Here is a 19,326-nt window from a genome sequence, read left to right on the forward strand (position 1 = left end):
TCTACTCTGCCCAAATGGTGGCAGCAGCGCTGGAGCTCTGATTAGCCTCAGTGGGTGCACAGTCCAAAATTGCTGTGGCTGTGTGACTACAGCTGCATTTTTACTTATAGTCCTTTCCACCGAGTCTGTCTGCTCCAGCGGCTGTTGAAATACACAGCAATAAGAGAGGAGACATAGGAGTGCTGTTCCCGAAGCTCATTAGCAATAGAAATGATCTGGAGAACATAGCAGAGATGGTTTGAGCTCTGAGAGGGTGTAACTGGTCCCATGTCTGCGTGAACATCTCCTGCAAGGGAGGAGAGGACTGTAGGGGTTTTGTAAACCTGTGAAGGAGGGGAGGGTGTCTGGCCTGTTTTGTTCAGGCTCTTGAGGCAAGAAGAGGTGGTCACTGACCAGCAAACTGATGGTCCAGTGGTGGTGTTAGATTAGCAAATGGGTGCGTTCTTGGCTTCTGAAAACCTCTATGGCTAAACCAGCTCATAGAGCGTGGGTGTGGCAGATGGTGCTGGTTGGATACCCCAGCCACCTCTGAGAGCGGGTCCAGGGAGGAGTCTGGTCTCCCACGTGCTGTGGCTGTCACTGTTCCTGATTCCCACGGGGATCAGAGTTTCTATAAAGACAAAAGCCACTGTAGAAGTGAGTTGTCTATTCAACGCGGCAGTGTGGGACTTGCTTTTCTCCTCTAGATTGATAGTAGAAATCCTTAGTCTCTCTTCAGCATTACATCACTGACTACGTATTTGACATGCCTGTGCTAATTGTTTGCCCATGCTTCATACCCTGCGTCTTCAACTCCAGGGGAGCCAAGCTCTCCAAAGCTACAGCCTGGCCCTCAGGAGCGTGTGGGAGATGCAATAAAAAGAGAAAGCCAGCCCACAAAGCAGGTAGCTGGGGTTCTTCAGCAGCCTCTTCTGTCACATGAAATGAAGGCTACAACAGCAGCTCCCACTAGAATCGAGGTCACCATCCCAATACCCCTGGATATGTACCAAGACTCCAGAGCATCTGAAGACAGCAGTGAGTTGTGGGATCATCGAGGCAGAGAAGGCATTGGTGTGGATCCAGCGCTGGGAACAGAGCTAGGTCGTGGTGTGCGCCCCGAGGGGTTGGCAGGAGCAGGTGGCACAGATGACTCCCATATTAAAGATGGGCCATCTCCTCTATATACCAGAGGTCCATTAAAAGAAGATGCCAGTGGACAGGAAAGAGATGAGGACCGTGATATTGATGAAACTTCCGAACAGGATTTGCTTTCCCGGGTGGGACAGCATGTTTCACCGGGACCTGAAATGGACTTGTGTCCAGCAACAGCCAAGGCAGCTCTTGAAGAATGTGCCTTTGAAGAAGACAAGTCCAAAGATGTCCTCAGAGACATACCAAGAGAGGCACTTCTTGTTGAAACTCAATCACGTAAAGCAGGAGAGGACCAAGAGGAGAGGAGACAGCCATTGAGGGGGGAAGAAGACACAGATGTCACCCCATCAGAGCCTTCTGAAATCGTCTCCCCAAAAGAAGTGGAGCCCAGGGAGGGAGAAGATTCTGGACCCTTGCTAGAAACAGCCAAACTCCCCGTTGAGTTAAAAGATGACGTGGAAGACAAAGATGCTCCTTTGGAAAAGGCTGTGGCAGATGCAGGAGAACGCCGGATGCGCAAGAAGAAACCTTGTGCCGATGTTGCAGATAAAGCCGTCAGTCGCGTCCCTCTCCTAAAAGGTGTGTGCAACGTTTGCCTGCGCTGAGCTCACGTTGCCAGTGGCTTGCTCACGACAAGGCTGCCTGAACCAGTACTTCAGCTTGCTGCCACCTCTCGAATCCTGCTGCTTGGGAAATGGCCTGGACCTTTGCTGTGAACTGATCTACAAAGCACTGCTGCTTCTCCCTCCCCCTCCTTCCCCCTTTAGTTAATCCTGGATGTCCTGGCATACTTGCCAGATCCTTATGCTTCGGTTTTGCATCCCTTGCATGGTGCTGGCGTGTCCCCAATCATGCTTTGTTCACCTGTTTTTGTTTTGATTTCCTTGGATCTGTGGGGTGGGCACCTTAACTCACACCTGGCACCTTCCCAGAGAAGACGAAGACCGGATGGACGTTGTTCTGGCATGTTGGAGTGGGGCTAACCCGGCGCACGCTGCACCTTGTTCCGGCAAGACACGTGCTATCTGGTTTGCATGTGTCTGCTATCCGGTCCAATAACTCTTTGTATTGGCTTTCCTAAAGAGGAGGGAGGAGGAAAAAGGCAAGTGAGATGGCAAATCTAACCATGGAAAAGGCCCCACGTTGGTCCTGTTTCTTGTACTTTTCCCTTAAATATCCACTACTGACTGCTGTTGGAGGCAAGGTGTGCAGCTAGCTGGATCTTTGTCCACTACAGGGCACGTTTGATGCTCTTACAAAGCATCCTGCTCCGATCCCAGTTCTGGATGGTGTGTCCCTGGGTGGTCCAACGCGATGGCTGTATTTGGGGTGTTCTGCGGGAGCTGCCTGTGTGTGTGGAGGCCTGGCTCTTGGGTGCATCTAACAGCGTGTGTGTCGCTAGGCTGGGAGGGCAGTCGGACCCTGGAGCTGCTGTGTTCATGCCGCACTCTCAGTCTTAGCTGTCTTGGGTGAAGGTGTGAGTTCACCGCCCAATGCACGAGCATCCCTGCCGGCAGAGCAGCTCCTAGACCTTCTCTTTCTCAAGAGCTATTTTCCACCTTTACTGCGGGTCAGAAGGATGTCACTAGGGGCCCTGCTCAGTGGCCAAATGCAGGTTTTGCACTGAGTTGTGTTAAGAAGCTGGGGCAGCAGGACACGCGTTAAAACCCACCGTGTTGTACCTCAGCTCTGGCTGTCCGGGGCCTGGCCTGGGGAAAGCTCTGCCTTTCACCCCAGCACCGCATCCCAAAAGCTGGCTTGGCTGCTTCCATTAGCCTGGAAACGCTGCTCTGGTTTGCGGCAGAGAGAGCGTGCTCTTTGCTGCACGGGGTTCGTGAAGAAATTGTTGATGTAGCTTTTTCCATTGGAGCTAAAGCTCATAACACATTTCTCGTTGTTCACTACCTAATAAGCCAGCGGGAAGCTTCGCACATGTGCTGCAGGGCATTGGCATGGCTTTCTATCGCTAGCATCGGAGCCTGAAAATGATGATGGGTTGGGGATGCATTGCCTAGAGTCAACCAGTTTCTGATTCAATAGGAGGAATTTCTCTAATTTAATTGTCTTTTCCTTCAAAGGCAGAGATACTTTGTGGCTGTTCAGCTCCAGCCTTGCTCCAGTCTGTAGTTTAACTGAATTTGGGAAGAGTAGTGCATCCAGCAGCTCTGGGAGTGGCTGCTGGCATGGGTCAGGGCCATCAGTGCTGGATTAACAACATTGTTCATGTCACTGGGAAAGGGCTGACCCCCCAGGGCAAGTTTCCAAAACACTGGGGAGAATATCAGCAGCTTTTCCTTCCAGATTAGGGAGGAATTAGCTGAAGACTGGGAAAAGGGTCTTTGTTATGAGTGCCTTACAGTACAAACATTCCTTCCTCCCCATTTCTAATCTCCTAATTAGCAATGCTGCAGTCTGTTGTGCCTGTAGACTAATGGGACAAAACACTGAAATATTGTCAGAGTCACTATAAGCTTGATACGAATCAAGTAGGACAACAGCTAAAACCTTAAGACCCTGCAGGGTCTGACCCAGATAAAAGACTCCACTGTCCGCTGCAGAGGCAGAAAGCAGTGTGTCAGAAGAGGTGGAAGTAACAACGGCCAGGTATAAAAATGCTTTGAAAAGCTACCACACTGAACAACAACTTTAAATGAGATCACGGGCAACCTGGTGCTGCTAGGATTGGGGCATCCTTCAATTTTAGTCTTTATATATATGGTTATTAGAACCAATGGGTGTTTTAGAGAGGAAGACTCGTGTTTAGGGTTGAGGAGAACTTTCTGTCCTAAACTGAACAGATGCTACTGGAACTGAGTGCAAATCTGGCCAAAATGGCTCATACAGACGTTGTTGCCTGTGTCTGCTCTAGTGATGACTAATGCACTGTTGCCTATGCGCAGGATAATCTGTTAACCCAGAAAGAATGTGTTTACGATGTGGAAGTATTTCTGCAAGAGATGAGTGACTTTGTAATATTTCCAAGAATAGTATTTAAAAGGAGAGCAGGAACATGGAACACCCACCCAGCCTGCATGTTGCTGTAGTGCAGGCATCGTCATCTCTCAAGAGTTTAATGACCAGTCCCAAGACCTGTAACTGTGTGTATTTCCATTTGTCAGGTCGTATTGACAGCAAAGACAAGGAAGGGACTGAAGCTGAGGAGAAGAAACCGAAGGTAAGCTAAAAAATAAATCCAGAAGTGACATCAACTCACTAAGTTCTGTGCATGTTCCTGACTCCCTCTCCTGCTCTCCTGGACCGCAGTTGTGCCTCTTAGGAAACCTTGCCATTACCTTCCATTCTTCTGTCTGTCTTAAAAGAATGCTTTTATTTTTTCTTCCCTCACCCTGGTTTGGATGGTGCAATCCATAGTGATCTTTGAGGGCGAGGAAGTGAACCAAATCTAAAACAAACATGTTGGGTTGGGTGGGTGGTTAGAGAAATCATTTTCTCAGCCTGAGACCGGAAAGCAGCCAGCTGGCTTTGCTGGGGCAAACCGGTGCGACAGCAAACTCAAAACTGCATTGGGCTGTGCTGGGGACAAGCACCATAACACTGAAAAGAGCAAGACACGTAATTAAAAAATGAAATTAAATAATCTAGGCCTTGCAGATGCTGTGTTCTGGGTGAGGAACAGAGTTTAATAGTGGGTACATTCCAGAAGTTTAAAGGTATCTGTCACACTGCTAATTTGGAGGAGGTTTAGTTCAGCTGGCCATTAGCCTGGTTGGTGCCTGGGTGAGAGAATGGACAAGATCATGGGCAATTTAGTGGGTGAAGAGTTAAAGGTGAGGAATATAATTATTTTCAAACAGTGTGAAATTGGGTCTTTCTGTAGTGAGGTTTGGCAGGGCATTTGACATGGTACCAAGCAGTGGTCTAGATAAAAACCATCGATCCATTATTGATAAAGCAGGTATGGTGGGGCGAGAGACCTGGGAGCAGTCACTGCATCTCCCAGAAACGCTGGTGTTGGTAGTGCTGTACCTGCAGCATCTTTGCCAGTGGAGCACGTAGAGAGTTTGGGAGTAAACAGGGCAGTTCAGATGGTAAAACGTGCCACTGGTGTGGAGGGTGGTGGCAAGGGCAGGCTGTCACGGGGTGACATTTTCCCCAGAAAGGCGCTTGGGTGTTGCTGCACCCTGTGGGAGGAATAGAGCTGAGGTATCCCCGCTTGCTGGTGCAGCCATGGGACCCCAGCAGTGCCCTGGGCCCCGCAGCTCTTGCCCAGCTCTGTGCTGCAGGGAGAGGGCAGTACCAGCCATCGCCTATTCCATACCCAGTTCTGCATTGCACCTTCTAATCCTATTTAATGTCAGTGATCCCCTTTTGTTTCCCTCCCATACTGATTTTTTTTTGTTCCAATTTTATTTTGTTTCCATGTTTAAGAAATCCTCACCTTCCACTGCCAAACCCTCAGGCGGTAGACCCTCCACCCCCCCCCAACGACACACCTCCTCTAGCACAACCCCTTCGAAAACACCCTCCAGCCCTGCTTCCACCTCTAAACGAGTCTCTTCTGTCACATCCCGACCTGCCAGTACAGGAACGCAAGAAATGAAAGCCAAGGTAAGGAAATGGGATGTGAGAGAGGCAAAGCTGCCTTGGGGAATACCTTAAAGCATTCCTGACAGGTCTGACAGTGCTTGGCTGGGCAGCCTCTCCGTGTCCCGTTCAGTGGAGAGGGTGGGATGTGCTTCCCCTTCTCCAGTGGCCAGACTTGGCTCCAGTTTTGGTGTTTGAAGCAACTGGGTCTGTCTCACCAACACATAGGCCCCCTGCTCTGCGTTACAGCAAAAATATCTCATTGCTGCAGGGTGTTACCTGGTCTCCCTGAGGCATTTCCAGGTCCCTTTATGCTCTTTCACGCTTTTCTTTGTTTTGCAGCTTTATGCTGTGTTTTATGGGTGCGTTGGCTATAAACAGCAGATGTATTTGAAATGTGTTGGAGCCAGATCTGCCAGGTGCTACACGGAGAATAGGAAATGCACACACATCCGTGGCTTATTCTGCAATGTAAAAAGTAGCTTGGAGTTTCCCTTTGTGATGTTTAGTCACACAAATACACCCATGGTGAGGGAAAGGGCAGAGATTGCAGGTCGCAGACAATGGGATATGGTTTTCCCATGACAGGGATTGCGATGGCTCTGCTCTGGTTCCCTGCTGCCTTGGGACCAGTCGGCTTGTGAATTTTCACTTGCATGTTTTTCATGAGCTTTTGTACACAGACCAGCATTAGAAAGTCACCAGAAAGAGGATGTGTTAGTTTATAGATTTGAGGAGGCTTTTCTGCAGGATCAGAAGACAATAAATAGCATATTGCTGTTTACGTGCCGTTACAGATTATGTACATGTTACAGTAGTGTGTTACAGGTGGGGATAAAGGAGGTGTTTCTCTGTGTTTGGAGTCTGGCACTGTACTCCTGAATGGAGCCTCTGGTCTAGTCAATGGATTTATTTGTCTTCTGTGCAAAATTTTAGCAGAACAGGGGAAACAAAACGATGAAATTTAGAGAACAAAGGAGTTGAACGTACTTTTTAACGAGGCCTGAATGTGCGATTAATAATGTAGCTGATGCTAAGGGCTCACATGGGAAAGCGGCACAGCTGCTCTGCCAGCCCAGGAGTGACTGCAGCGGTTGTGGCAGGCGCCGTGATGGAAAACGGGGTGTGAAAAGGCACGTCGCAGATGTGTGCGTGTGGAGAAACCCGTGGGAACTCCTGTGGGCTGTCAGGGTAGGAAGCAGGAGGGTCTCATGTGGCTCTGATCCATGAGGGGTGATAGCCCATCCCCGGGCAGATCCCCCCTGCATCAGCCTTTCCCCCTTGCATCCCCAGGGCCCAGAGATGAGAGGCGGCACGAAGACGGCCACGCCGCGGTCTGCAGCAGGGCAGGCTCAGAGGAACTCGACCAATGCCACGCGCATCCCAGCAAAGACGCCCACGGCCCCCAAGACACCTCCCAGCTCTGGTAGGTGATGGCGAGAGCGGCATGCAGCCACCTTCCCATGGTGTCTCTGACTCGAGAGGCTCTGCTTTGGTGGTGCTCCCAGGCTCTCCGTGCAATTATGTGGGGGTAGTGAACAAATTTGCCCCAGTGCGGGCTGGGGTCACACACAGCGCTAAGCAAGGGCACGGCCGGCAGGTTGAGGTCTGCGTGGTGATGCTCAGCCTTGTCACGGGGCTGTGGGTGCAGAGCTAGGGATGATTCCTCTGAAGTGAGCCTTTCTGGGTGCTGCTTTATCTCCTCTGTTCATATAGCCAGTGTGTAGGAGAGGGTAGTTGCTTTATCCCTTTGGGATTTCCTCTAATTTGGAAGGTTTAGGCAGCTCCATTTTTTTAATCCGCCTATTCCTTTTCTCTTGACAATATTTCACAAAGACCAGGGGCAAGAGGATCAATTCTTCGATTGCAGGAATGGAGATTAGCCCATTATTCTCAGAGAAGAAAACCCCAGGAAGCATCAGGCATTGTGAATTTCCATTAAAACAGTGCATTTCACTCAATATATATATTTTTCATACTTAACCAGAGCTGCATAAAACCGTAAATCAATTGCATTTCCAGCTTTGTTATGTTTAAGCATCTTTGTCATTCATTAAACAGGCAGAAAGGAGCAGAAAAAACCACCTCCTGCAGCAGCAAAGTCCGAGAAAGGTGACGTTTAAGGGTTTTCTTTTCTTCTTTCATTTCTTTTCGGACTGGGGACAGTTCTAAGCTGCTCAATGATCAGCCTTATTCAATTCCATAAAATAATTTTGTAAAAATGCTTCCAAATTTCTAATAGAAAAGTGGTTTTGTTTGAGTGTCTTTTGTCTGTAATTTGTCACGCATGCTAATGTCACCTGGGTGGGGAGCCTTACCAATGATCCAGACAATGAAGACCATCTTCCTTCTGAAATACTAGGAAATTGCCTTTAATCACAGTTTTCACTTCAAACCGAAGTGGAAGAAAGTGAATCCATCTCCCCTCTGCTGATGGTCTGCAGTAGGAGTAGCGAGTGGGCCCTGGGACCGGACAGATCAACCCCATAAAGGCAGGCAGTGTGTGGGGAAGGGGCTGCACACCCAGATTGCTTATCCTGTGCTTGCCTCCCTCTGTCTACAAACTTCAGGTGAGCAGCCAAAGTCTGGAGACAGAAGCGGTTACAGCAGTCCCGGCTCCCCCGGGACTCCAGGCAGCCGTTCCCGCACTCCCTCTCTGCCCACCCCACCAGCCAGGGAGCCCAAGAAGGTGGCAGTGGTTCGCACACCACCGAAATCTCCTGCATCTGCCAAGAGCCGCATCCAGCCGTCAGCCGCACCCATGCCTGATCTGAAAAATGTGAAGTCCAAAATTGGCTCAACTGAAAACCTGAAGCACCAGCCCGGAGGTGGCAAGGTAAATGTGGACTCTGCTTTCCAGGGGCCTGTCCGTAGGGAGAGCGGGTACTTGACGCTGCATCTGGGAGGGGAGAGCCTTCCCTGGATCAGCAGCAGCCCAGCTGGGGCCAGAGATACGGCAGTGGGCAGCCATGCTTCAGCTCATCTCCAGCCTGATTCTGATTTTGGAGTTTTTTGGGCTGATTGGGTTGGGTGCTTGTCCTGAAATTGCTTGCCTGGCTTAGTGCAGTTCAGCTGTTCCGCAGAGAGGACCGCAGAGGGCTTGTGATGTGGCTTTCATGGGGTGACATGTCAATGTATGGACTGGCTGCCAGGGGAATGACGTGGTGTCCAGTTAGGGAGAGCAAATCGTAACCTGCAGCCCTATAGAGTCGCAGGATCAGGGTTGTATTTCTGAATCCTATCCTGTGTGATCTGGAGCAGTCCATTCAACGCTGCCTCCGTTTCTTCATTAGCGAGCCGACAGGACGGTCTCCTCCCTGCGAGGGTCCCAGGCTTGGCACGTTTTTCAGAACGTTGTGATTTTGGATCCAGCTCTGTTGGCAAGGTTTTGGATTGCGTTCTGCGATCGGGCCCTGTCTTGCTACGTGATGCAGTGTGGCACGGCCAGAACTGGTGGCACTATGATCCTTTCAACCACTAGTACTTCTCACTCCCAGAGGGGCTGTTCTGTGAGCAGCAAAGTGAACTCCGTGCTCCAAAGTGCTTGGGAACGAGGGTCTCGTGAAATTTTGCAAGCCCAGCAGAGGAGAGTTTGGGTGAGGGAGTGGTGTGAGCTAATTCATCCGTGCAGCCCCAAGAGCAGCAGTGTGTGGTTACATGGCTCCAGCTGTGGTGTTGGCTGCTCAGCACCCATCCGAGCCTCTCTGCACTGCTCCGTTGCACTGTGTGGATGTTTCCTCAGGCTTTTATAAAATCCTCTTTGCTGCATGAGTGGAGACATGAAAGCACTTGGTTCCTCTGACTGGTGAAGGCCCGGTGGCTCTTACACAGATGTTAAATGCCAGAACTGCACATCTGATGGCCAGTGCAGTCAGGAGTCCCCGTGTGCTTGTGCTTGCCTGCCCTGGGGGGGAACAGTGCCTTGCAGACCTTGCTCTGCGGCCGCTAATGCAACAGAGCCGTGACAAATCTTCCCCGAGTGCGGTGCATGCCATTTTGTGTGACTAGGTAACTCCGTGGCTCTGAACGTTCGCCTTTGGCATGGGGGGAGGCTTTGAGATGGCTTCTCTTCACCATCTTAAATAGCAGCGTGCTTTTCCGTTTCCTTAGGTGCATTTTTTGCCGTGGCTGGCGATTTACTGGACAATGCCCATTTTGCTTTGTACTACAATGCAGGGGGGCTCTGGAGCCCAGGCAGGGCTGCTCTGGCCATTGGTTATGAGCAGAGCAGCGTGAGTCCTTCCAGCTGCCCGTGTCCCGGGGCCTCAGCCCTCCTGCCTGCTTAGCACAAGGTGTAAGTTCTTCCCACCACCCCACAAAACACTGCTTTTCAGCAATTTTAGAAGGAACCCTTCTGTTTACTGTAAATTGGTTAAATTGTTTGCTTGTTCTTTTTAATTTTTTACAAGTTTTTTTTTTTCTCTGTCAGCTTCTCTCTCAGGCAACATGTTTATTGTTGTCACTGAAGGAGTAAGAACAGCTGAATTTGGGACAATTCATTGCTCTTTGCAGGGGAGAATGGCTGGATGCTCTGTTGGGGATTTTGTAGGACACGAGGCTGCTCTTAGCAGAACGGTTGTGGCTGGGGCAGAAGGGGCTGATCCAGTGAGTTTGATTTTAGGGTGGCCAGAAGATGAGTCTGGAGCCTGCTCTCCGTGCAGATTTCAGACCCCCAGCCTAGGGAAGCAAGGGGCACAGGCGCCAGGAGTCAGCCAGGCCCGATCTCGTCCAGTGTTTCTGCATTGTCTGAGCACTTTTGTTGTTGCTGGATCACCGAGTGCTGCTCTGGCAAAGCCTGGTCTAGCAGAACTGGATCCTGATTTGCAGGATTAGTTGATGTGAACTTGGAAAATGATGCTGGAGGCATGTGTCAGCCTTGGCGCTTCTCATGCTGAAGAACCAGGGTATAGCGAGGAGCAATCCTTGCAGCAGCAGGCCGGGGACATGGTGAAATGGAGGGGGAGGTTGCCTGCTCAGCCAGCTTCGTGGATGTTGCCATCCAGGGACTGCATGTGCAGCGTGATGTGACGCTGCTTTCTTGCAGGATGCTGTATCTTTTTTCCTCTCGTGAGGATTGTGCAGGCTTTCTCCTGAGGGAGCACAGGCCTGTGTGCCTGCTGGTTTTTACCTGCATTTACCTCTGGTTTATACTTGTGTAGGTTGTAAAGCCACTCCAGGCCATGTAGGGGAAGGAGCAGACTATCTTCATCTTTGTCTTGTCTAGAATAGCTGCTCCTATGCATGGGGCCACTCCAGCATAGCTGCCCTTATAAAACCCAAATAGGGAAAACAAGCCCTAAAGGGAAACAGCTTAATTCATTAGTACAAAAATCTGTGTGTGTGGGGAGAGGGCAGACAGGCTTTGGGACTGGAGGATGAAGTTGGCATGGTATGCGGTTCCCCTGTGGCACCAAGCCATTTCCAGCCTCTCTCCCACCCGAGATGGCGTTAGGAATATGCAATAGAGCAGCTGCCTTTGGGGTTGGTCTGTGCTGCCCCTTTCATCTCATCTATACAGGAGTTAAGAAAACTGCAGGCATGGGACTGCCTCCCTGGCAGCATTTGCTTTTTCTCTTTGTAACTGTAGAGGGAGTTTGAGCCCTGCACAGCGCAGAGCTCGGGCGTCCTCTCCCAGGCAGTGCTGGACACACAACTCCTGCTCTCCAGCCTGCTGCCCCGGCCAGCTGTACCCATTTGCCCAGTTTGCTCAAGCTGCTGAAATGTGAGGCCACATATCTCTGCCCTCGAGAGGAGGCATGCTGCCCAGCGTGGCAGATGGGGCCGAGCAGGCATTTTTCTCTCGGCTCCATCCTTCCTTCTTCCACGGGCTCTGCAGAAGCCGAGTCTCAGACCACTGGTGCCTTCCAGCGTGTTTGCTGCCCAGCAAGTTCCCCGTTTTGTTCAGCGAAAGAAAACGGTGTGGGCTGGCTTTTTTGCTGGTGTTTCTGGCCTGGAAACCAGGACTGCCTTGCTAGCCAGATGTATCCCATCTCTAGCTATAACCTGCTCACCTCCATCTTCAGTTTCCAACCCATGAGTAGACAAATCTATGCAGCAAGCCAGAGATTCTCCTTTGCTCTTGGCACTGGAAGGCAGGTTCCTGGTTTTAGTGATGTAACGCATGGTCAAGCTGCAGATGGTCATGTTGTTTCTCACGCTCTTTTCTGGCTACCAAAGGTGCAGATTATTAATAAGAAGCTGGACTTTAGCAGCGTTCAATCCAAGTGTGGCTCAAAGGATAATATCAAACACATCCCAGGAGGAGGCAGTGTGAGTACCTTCACACTTTCAATGCACTGTAATAGTTCTTATAATAAGTGGCATGTTGTATACACTAAACTGCCAATGCTATCTGCAGCGACCCTGCCGTCAGATAGCTATTGGTGACGTGCAATGACTCTTTTCTGGCTACCAAAGGTGCAGATTGTTAATAAGAAGTTGGACTTTAGCAGCGTTCAATCCAGGTGTGGCTCAAAGGATAATATCAAACACATCCCGGGAGGAGGCAGTGTGAGTACCTTCACACTTTCAATGCACTGTAATAGTTCTTATTAGTGGCATGTTGTATACACTAAATCGCCAATGCTATCTGCAGCGACCCTGCTGTCAGATAGCGATTGGTGACATGCTGTCATTTAACCCCATTAACCCAAAAGACATGGTTAGATGAACCCTAACGAGTCCTGTACATGCCTGCCATGGACAGAACTAACTGACGCGTGTAGAAGCCATGTCTGTAACAAAACATCCTGTTAACCCAAAGGTTTTACACTACCTGGAGGGCTTAATGCCTCATTGTCTGCAGGATGGGTGGCCTCTAGCAGACAGTGACGTAGTTGCTGATGCAGTAGATGGATAGATTTATAAGCAAACGCAATCCTCGTTGCTTAAGGTACTGCTAAATTGCACATGACTCTGCACAACATATGAAAGTGCGGGTTCCTGCCCATTCCCATCAGGCAAGTATGATCCATGCAAATATTAAGCTTCTCCTTGCTAATGAATGTGTCCGGTGTATGTTAGGCAGTGCCCATGGAGGCTGAGCCTAAAGTAATGATTGAGTTAATTGATCTGAATGCTGGCATTTCCAGCCATTCCCAGATAAATAGCCGGACTCAGCTTTTAGTTACTGTGCCAGAAACCTGCAGAAACTCCACAGAGGTTGGCAGTTTTACACCAGTCTCTCTGGAGACAGAGTTTGGGTCCAGGAAAGATGATGGACCAAGGAAGGAGCATCACTGAGACCCCAAACAGTGCGACCCAGGGTCTGCGGTTGCCTGGCCTGCAGCCATCTGAGGAAGCTATCTGGTGCCCCTCAGATGTTGCCGATGGATTTTCTTTGTGCTGTTTTTGATCTCGGTGGACGCCCTCCCTGAGAAACTGAGCATTGCAGAGGGCTTGGCACGTAAGCATTGGGACATAACTGGGGTTGCAACCTCCGTCTTAAATTTGATGTCATTCTGCATTTATTTAATGGGCCAGAGGAGCTGCTTTGAGGAGGTCAGACCTCTGTGGAGCAGGTTCCAGGCTTGTTCTGCTCTTTCTTACCCCAGGGTCCTGCACTGGCTGGACTGCCTGGTGTGTGGAGGACCAGTTGTTACGCCAGGAGTTAGTGTTTGTCACAAATCGTCTGTGCTGTGGCTGCTAATTAGCTTCAGCACAGGGTGGTGAGCTCATCCTTTTCTCCACTGAGAGCTCAAACCATGGACAAGCATTCGCAGCTGCAGTGGCTGCAGTGGGTTAAGAATTATCTGGATTTTTGGCTGGAGGTTGTCATCCCTCCCCAGGCTCTGCCAGCACTGAAAATCGTGTGATCGCTGCCGGCTGCGTTGACACGGAAAGCAGCAGCTTAGCTCTGGGTGTGGGTGCTCGGAGCAAAGCCATGTGCTGACATGGCCAGAGCGTGGCTGCACAGGCTGTCCTGGTGGCAGAGCTGTGCCTTGGGGCTCCTCCAGTGGAGGGGCAACAAGAGACCACCGGGGTTTGATGGCCGTCATGGCTTAATCCTCCACGATGCTGTCAGCAGTGACTGCCTGCCCAGCCATTGCTGCTTCAGGAGGAATGAACTGTTGCTACAGTAACCTGGGGTTGGTATCTATTTTTTAAGCCAGTGGATCCTCTGACAAGGTGATGCATTAGGCAAAAGTTGACCTAAGCATTGCTGATGCTGAGGGGTGGGATCCCCAGGTCTCTGGCACTGGTTTCCCAGGCAAGCAACTCTGTGCCCCTTTTCCTTTCTTGCCAAAATGGGGAGGACCCTTCTCTGTGCCCCAGCAGGATGGTAAGGGTTAATGGAGTCTTGTCTGTGAAAAAAAGGGAAGTGGGATGAGAGCAGAAAGTGTTTCAATTGCGGATTGCTTGCTCTGGAAATGGGAGGTCTTTCAGTCCCAGCTCCCAGCGGTGCCCGAATTGCTCATAGACCCTTTGGGGTCACGGCTGGGATTAGAGAGGAGCCAGCTGTCCTTTTGGGGTCTGCTTCCTGCCTTCCAGCTGAATCTAGCTCTCCTCCTGCCCAGTACCTTAAACGTGTGATCTTTCCCCAGTGCTGTCTTCATGTCTGTGTCTGTGATGTGCTCCCAGACCCTAGGGTTGCTTTTCTCCCCTCACTCTGTCTCCACTCTCTGTCAAATGTGCCTTTTGGTATGCGTGAGCATCGGAGACAAGGCAGGCCCGTGTGCACAGTGCTCTGGCTCCGTGCTGGTGGGACAGTGGTACCGAGCCTCTGTTCCCCCCTCCTTTTCCTGGCTGCATGATGGAGGGGGGAGTGTTTCTCAGTGGTGTGCAGAACCACGGTCCAACACCTAGCTCTGAGGGTGACGGGGCCGCTGGACATGGGGCCAACGCGCAGGAACCGAAGGATGGACCTTCACCCCAGGGCTTTTGAGTCAGCACAGGGCGCTCAGGTTGATGGAGAGCAGTGGCTACAGTGAATCCTTTGTGCTGGCTTTCGGCCACGTTGGTCCAGAGGCTGCCTGGCTGCTTGGAGGAGTCAGCTCCTCTGCAAAGGTCCCTTTGGTGCTGGCACATCCTTCCTGAGATTTGTGAGAGCAGCATGCCTGCCGTGGTGCTTGGTGAAAGCACAGAGAGCAGCATACTCTCACCTTGAAATCCAGGCTATTGCTGAGAGCCAGACGCTTCCCAGTGAGTAGGAACCAACCTTGAGGTGTTGATGATTCGATTTCTCCTGCACAGCCCCACTAACTACAGCAACAGCTGATGCACACACAGGTGTGAGTCCAAAACCAGAGTCCAAGGTAACTTCTAGGGGTATGGGGATGTGTTCGCACCCCCTTGTCTCCTGCTCCTGATGTAGCTGGTGTGCGTGTGCTGTGGTTTGCCGTCCCTGACACGCCTGATGGTCCCAGACCTCTCCAGTCGTCGGTGTTTTCCAGTGTGGTGTTTAACCGCTAACGTAACCACTAAACAGCTCCATGTTAACCATTCCTTGTGTGTGCGTCTCGTGTAACCTGGTTGTCCGTGCGCAAGAGGCCACCGGCCCCATGCCCAGGCGTGCCACAGCGCCGTGGCTGGTATTTGAATGGGGCGGTTTAAGTGGAATTGCTGGAGCCCATGTTCAGAGACGTAATGGGTAAAATGAATAAAAAACAGAGCATAGTATCATGAAATAATGTTGTTCAATATATTATAATTGCCATTTTAATTTATATTATGTGAATTCCTGCTGGATATTTAGACTTTGCCTTTTTTTTTTTTAACCCTTATTTCCGTTACAGCATTTTTCAGAAATGCATATTTTGGTCACTCTTTTTAAAGTTCTGTGCACATTGATCATTTCTGTTCTTTCAGTTTTTGTGGACATAAGCTTTATGTTTTACACCAGAAAAGGTATTTATTTTTTATGTTTTCTCTCTGGTATATCTCCTCCTTTTGGATGATGTGTATGCAAATCTTAATTAATTACCACTCCACTTTCTCTCTCACTTAAGCACCTTAAAATTGCCTCTACTTCCCCCCTCTGTGGAGCGGTGATCTTGTGCATGCTGACATGTTAAGAGAGGCTACTGCACACGGGCATTAATGATCTCCCATTTCTGATGACGGTTTCTTTTGTATTATTAATCTTACTGGGGTTTAAGCTGTCCTTTCCCTTGAATCCAGATCAGGTGCCGGTGTGTGTTGTGCCTCCCCCTCCCCAGATTGCCCGTGGTGGTAATAAGCTCATCGCCTTTTCCTTTCTTGTACGGACAGGTTCAAATCGTTTACAAGCCAGTCGACCTGAGCCATGTGACATCCAAATGTGGTTCCCTGGGCAACATCCATCACAAACCAGGTACCCTTTGCCTCTGCAGCATCCAGCAGCACCGGGTGCTGGTCCTTGGGAGCTCACAGGCTGCGTCGTGGTGTGCAGCCGGAGATGGGGAGAGGGTTGGGGTAGCACAGGGAGCGAGGGGAGGCACGTGGGATAGTGACTGGAGCATCAGAACGAGCTCTGGAGTGCTGGATGCTGTTACCAGTTCTGTCGCTGCAAGACCCTCTCCAGTTTGCCTGACCCTTCGGTGGTAGGGGAGGGATCTGGTCTGGATTGTCGACACCCTTGTCTGTGCCAACACATCACTGTAAATGGGAAGTATTTAGGAATAAATCGGGGGAACTGCTGGTGTTTAGGGGAGTAAGCTTAGCTCCCTTCTATAAAGGCTCTATAAAACATTGGGATGTCTGCCAGCTCCGCAGCATCCTTTGGAAAGTCTCTTACTCTGGTTCCCACTTGCCTGGGCTCCTGGGTTTCCCAGATAGTCATGGGGTCCCTCTTGCTGCTGTTTTCCTGGTCCTCACCCTCTGCTCAGCCTCAGCAGTGCTTTGGTTGAGCCACCTCAGAGCGGCAGCTCAAACCTGAGCGCTTTCTCTCCAGCCTGCCCTGGCTGGCACAGGAGCTAACCCCACTCGTGCTCTTCTCTTCCAGGCGGTGGCCAGGTGGAGGTGAAATCTGAGAAACTGGACTTCAAAGATAAGGTGCAATCGAAAATCGGGTCCTTAGATAACATCAGCCACGTCCCTGGAGGAGGAAATAAAAAGGTAAAGGGGCACTGGGTCGAGAGCAGGCATGGTGTTCTGCTGCAAGTGTCTGTCTGCCCTGCGAGCAGGCACGCAAGCGAAGTGTGGTTGAAGTCTGGACTCGGAAGGTCCTGCTCACCCAGCTCATCTTTAGCCCAGGTGGCCTCTCCTCTCTGCTTACCAGGCAGCGCTTCTTCCCCAGTCCTTGAAACGATTTGCTGCCCGTGTTCTAGCGTGGGGTGGTCTGTGCACACTTGTCCTTCAGAGGACAAAAAGTGCCCTGCCCGGGGACGGGCCGCTCAGCCACTGCCCAAACAGCCAGCTCGTCTTGCTGCAGGTGGGCAGAGCCGAGGGCTCCTGGGCTGCATTTCCCAACCTGGGGGACATTTGCTGGAGCACAGCTGTGGCAGAGCTGCGAGGATGGCAGTCTCTGTCCCCTTCCTGGCCCATGGCCGCCTGAATGAGTGTGAATGTAAGCGATATCTTCTGTGGTTTCCTGCTCTTTCTGCTGTTCTCTGAAGTTCGTGCAGAAACGTGTTTGTGTCTCAAACCTTTCACATTAAGGGGTGCCACCGTCAGCAACTGCTTTTGCACTGCGTTGCCAGTTGCTCCCAGCGGTGTGGCACAAAGCTGGCAGCTCAGGGTGCTGCACAGGTGCTGGTTCCCCTGTGAAAGTGGAGCATTAAAAGCTTAGCTTGATTTAGAAAAGGTGACTTTGCAGTAGGCCATCACTGCAGAAGAAAGGTGATCTCTTCTTACTTCAAGTCTCAGTCTCTCAGCTGAGACTGACCGAGGACTCTGTGTAGGGAGTGGTGCGCGTTTGGGGGGATTTAAATTGAAAGACAAAAGTCAATCAATCACGTCGGGTGAAATACTGAACTTTGGGTGAGCCGGTCCTGCCAGAGGCTTTGATGGTTACTTCACAGTCTTAGCTAAGTAAAAAACCTCTACAACCTTGCTTTGAGGACAGCCAAGTCCCTTGCAGGCAGGGGAGCAGGGGGACCAGGTAAGCATGGAGTTGAGACCCCAGCCTGGTGACACGCATGGTTTAATTTCTCCAGGGAAAAGTGGGTTTTATCGTGCTTGTTTTTCAAATGTTTCTTTCTCAATGGGAGGGGAAAGTTCTGTTTCGGCTCCTCTATTTTGGCACTTTGTTCTTGGCCACGTTTTCTCTGTGCACCTCCCAGCTCTTCATCTCCCAGCGGTGCGCTGGCCTCGGACTGAGGGATCGCTTGACTTCCTTACCCTTCTCTCGCTGCTGCTACGCATCAGACTGCCCTGTGCTTCACTAAGCCCATTTTCATCGTTTTTATGATTACAATGATGATTCTTTCATGTCCTGGCATATTCACTGGGCCATAGTTTGAAGAACTTGCCCTTCGGAGGGGGAATTTACTTTCAAGGATATGACCCAGCAGCCGCATCACCTGCCTCAGCCTTCCTGTGTGGCAGTTGCCCATACCCTGCCTAAATCCGTACCTGGAGGAGGTTGTGGGCGTAAGTTGAGCTCAGACGCTGCCGCAGATTGCTTCCCTGGGCCAGCCCATTCCCATGCGCACCTTGACCATCCTCAGGCAGCGCTGCTCTGAGGTGGGACACTTCGCAGGGAGGGGACAGGACACAGTTGAGCCCCATCAGCCCTCCACATAGACCGGCTGTGGGCAGCTCTGCTGCCCCTTCCCCAGCCTTTCCCCATGTCCCCAGTCCTCTCCTTGCTCTGCGACACAAAAGATCCAGATTTGGACACACAGTCCACAGTTCTCCAGGCTGAACGCTGGTTCATGTGGCACTCTTGTATTGGGTCTCCCGTGGGGAGCCGGGGTGCTCTGTGCTCTGCCAAAGTACCTGTGCCGGCAGCATCTGCTCTCCTTTGCTGCACAGGGAAACCTTTCCTCCTCATCTCCAAAGGCAGCCACTGTTCTTCCTATGAGCCAGTGAATGGCCCTGGTTTTCAGATCTTTTTCTCTCCAATTTTCTATTTCTTTTCTTTATTTTTTGGCTTTTTCCTTCTGGTTGACATTTATTGGATCTTGGTTTTTGTTGCTGATGCGTTTTTTGCACCCCACCGCCCTGGGCGGGTTTCTTCACCTGTAGAGAGAGAAAGGCAAGGAAGACAAGACCTGTCCTCAGGCTGCTCGGACCCCGAGCCCAGACCCTGCTGGGCTCCAGGCCCTGGTGCTGGAGCCACCCACCCCCCCGGAGAGCCAGCTCCCAGCCTTGCACTCGGCTGGGGAGGGCACCAGTAAGTAGCAACCCCGATCTACTTCACCTCTCCTCCCTGGCCTTCGCGCTCGCCAGGAGAGAGCGGTTTGGCTTGTGGGAGCAGCGTTTTGAGACCAGCTGGGCCGTGGGTTAAGGGGAAGCCTTGTGCAGGGACCCCCCCCCCCTCTCTGTAAATCTCTGCAGGGGAGTGGGAGCAGCCCAGGTTGTGCCGTCTGAGTCCTGTGCCTGGGACCCACCGCCACACTGGGCCTGGGCGCTTGGGAGGGATTTGGCAGCGTCCCGAGATGCTCCAGTCCTGCCATCCCCTCTGGTTGTGCCCATTCCCTCTGTGGGCTACTGGAAGGGATGTGCCCGAGGACTGGGGACACTGGGGGCGTCAGGCCAATGAACTGAGCTTTCCTCCCAGCTGCA

General features: G+C 51.2%; 1 protein-coding gene across 30 annotated transcripts in view; it reads left to right on the forward strand.

Moving 5' to 3' along the window:
- MAPT (microtubule associated protein tau) overlaps positions 1–19,326 on the forward strand; it is a 57,433-nt gene that overhangs the window by 34,737 nt on the left and 3,370 nt on the right. For 12 of the 30 annotated variants that reach the window (XM_087770472.1, XM_087770466.1, XM_087770476.1 and 9 more), the window contains 10 exons: positions 799–1,713; positions 4,254–4,309; positions 5,524–5,703; positions 6,973–7,105; positions 7,741–7,791; positions 8,250–8,515; positions 11,857–11,949; positions 12,097–12,189; positions 15,889–15,970; positions 16,601–16,713. In XM_087770472.1, the coding sequence (XP_087626598.1) occupies positions 799–1,713; positions 4,254–4,309; positions 5,524–5,703; positions 6,973–7,105; positions 7,741–7,791; positions 8,250–8,515; positions 11,857–11,949; positions 12,097–12,189; positions 15,889–15,970; positions 16,601–16,713 (1,982 nt within the window). Of the gene's footprint in view, positions 1–798; positions 1,714–4,253; positions 4,310–5,523; positions 5,704–6,972; positions 7,106–7,740; positions 7,792–8,249; positions 8,516–11,856; positions 11,950–12,096; positions 12,190–15,486; positions 15,526–15,888; positions 15,971–16,600; positions 16,714–18,786; positions 18,935–19,326 lie in introns of those variants that run through there. The other 18 variants (XM_087770478.1, XM_087770497.1, XM_087770482.1 and 15 more) reach the window with 13 other exon arrangements.

The sequence above is a fragment of the Nipponia nippon genome, unplaced genomic scaffold (assembly GCF_047370975.1).
Source record: "Nipponia nippon isolate SJK-2023a ecotype South Korea unplaced genomic scaffold, ASM4737097v1 scaffold_32, whole genome shotgun sequence".
Lineage (NCBI taxonomy): Eukaryota > Metazoa > Chordata > Aves > Pelecaniformes > Threskiornithidae > Nipponia > Nipponia nippon.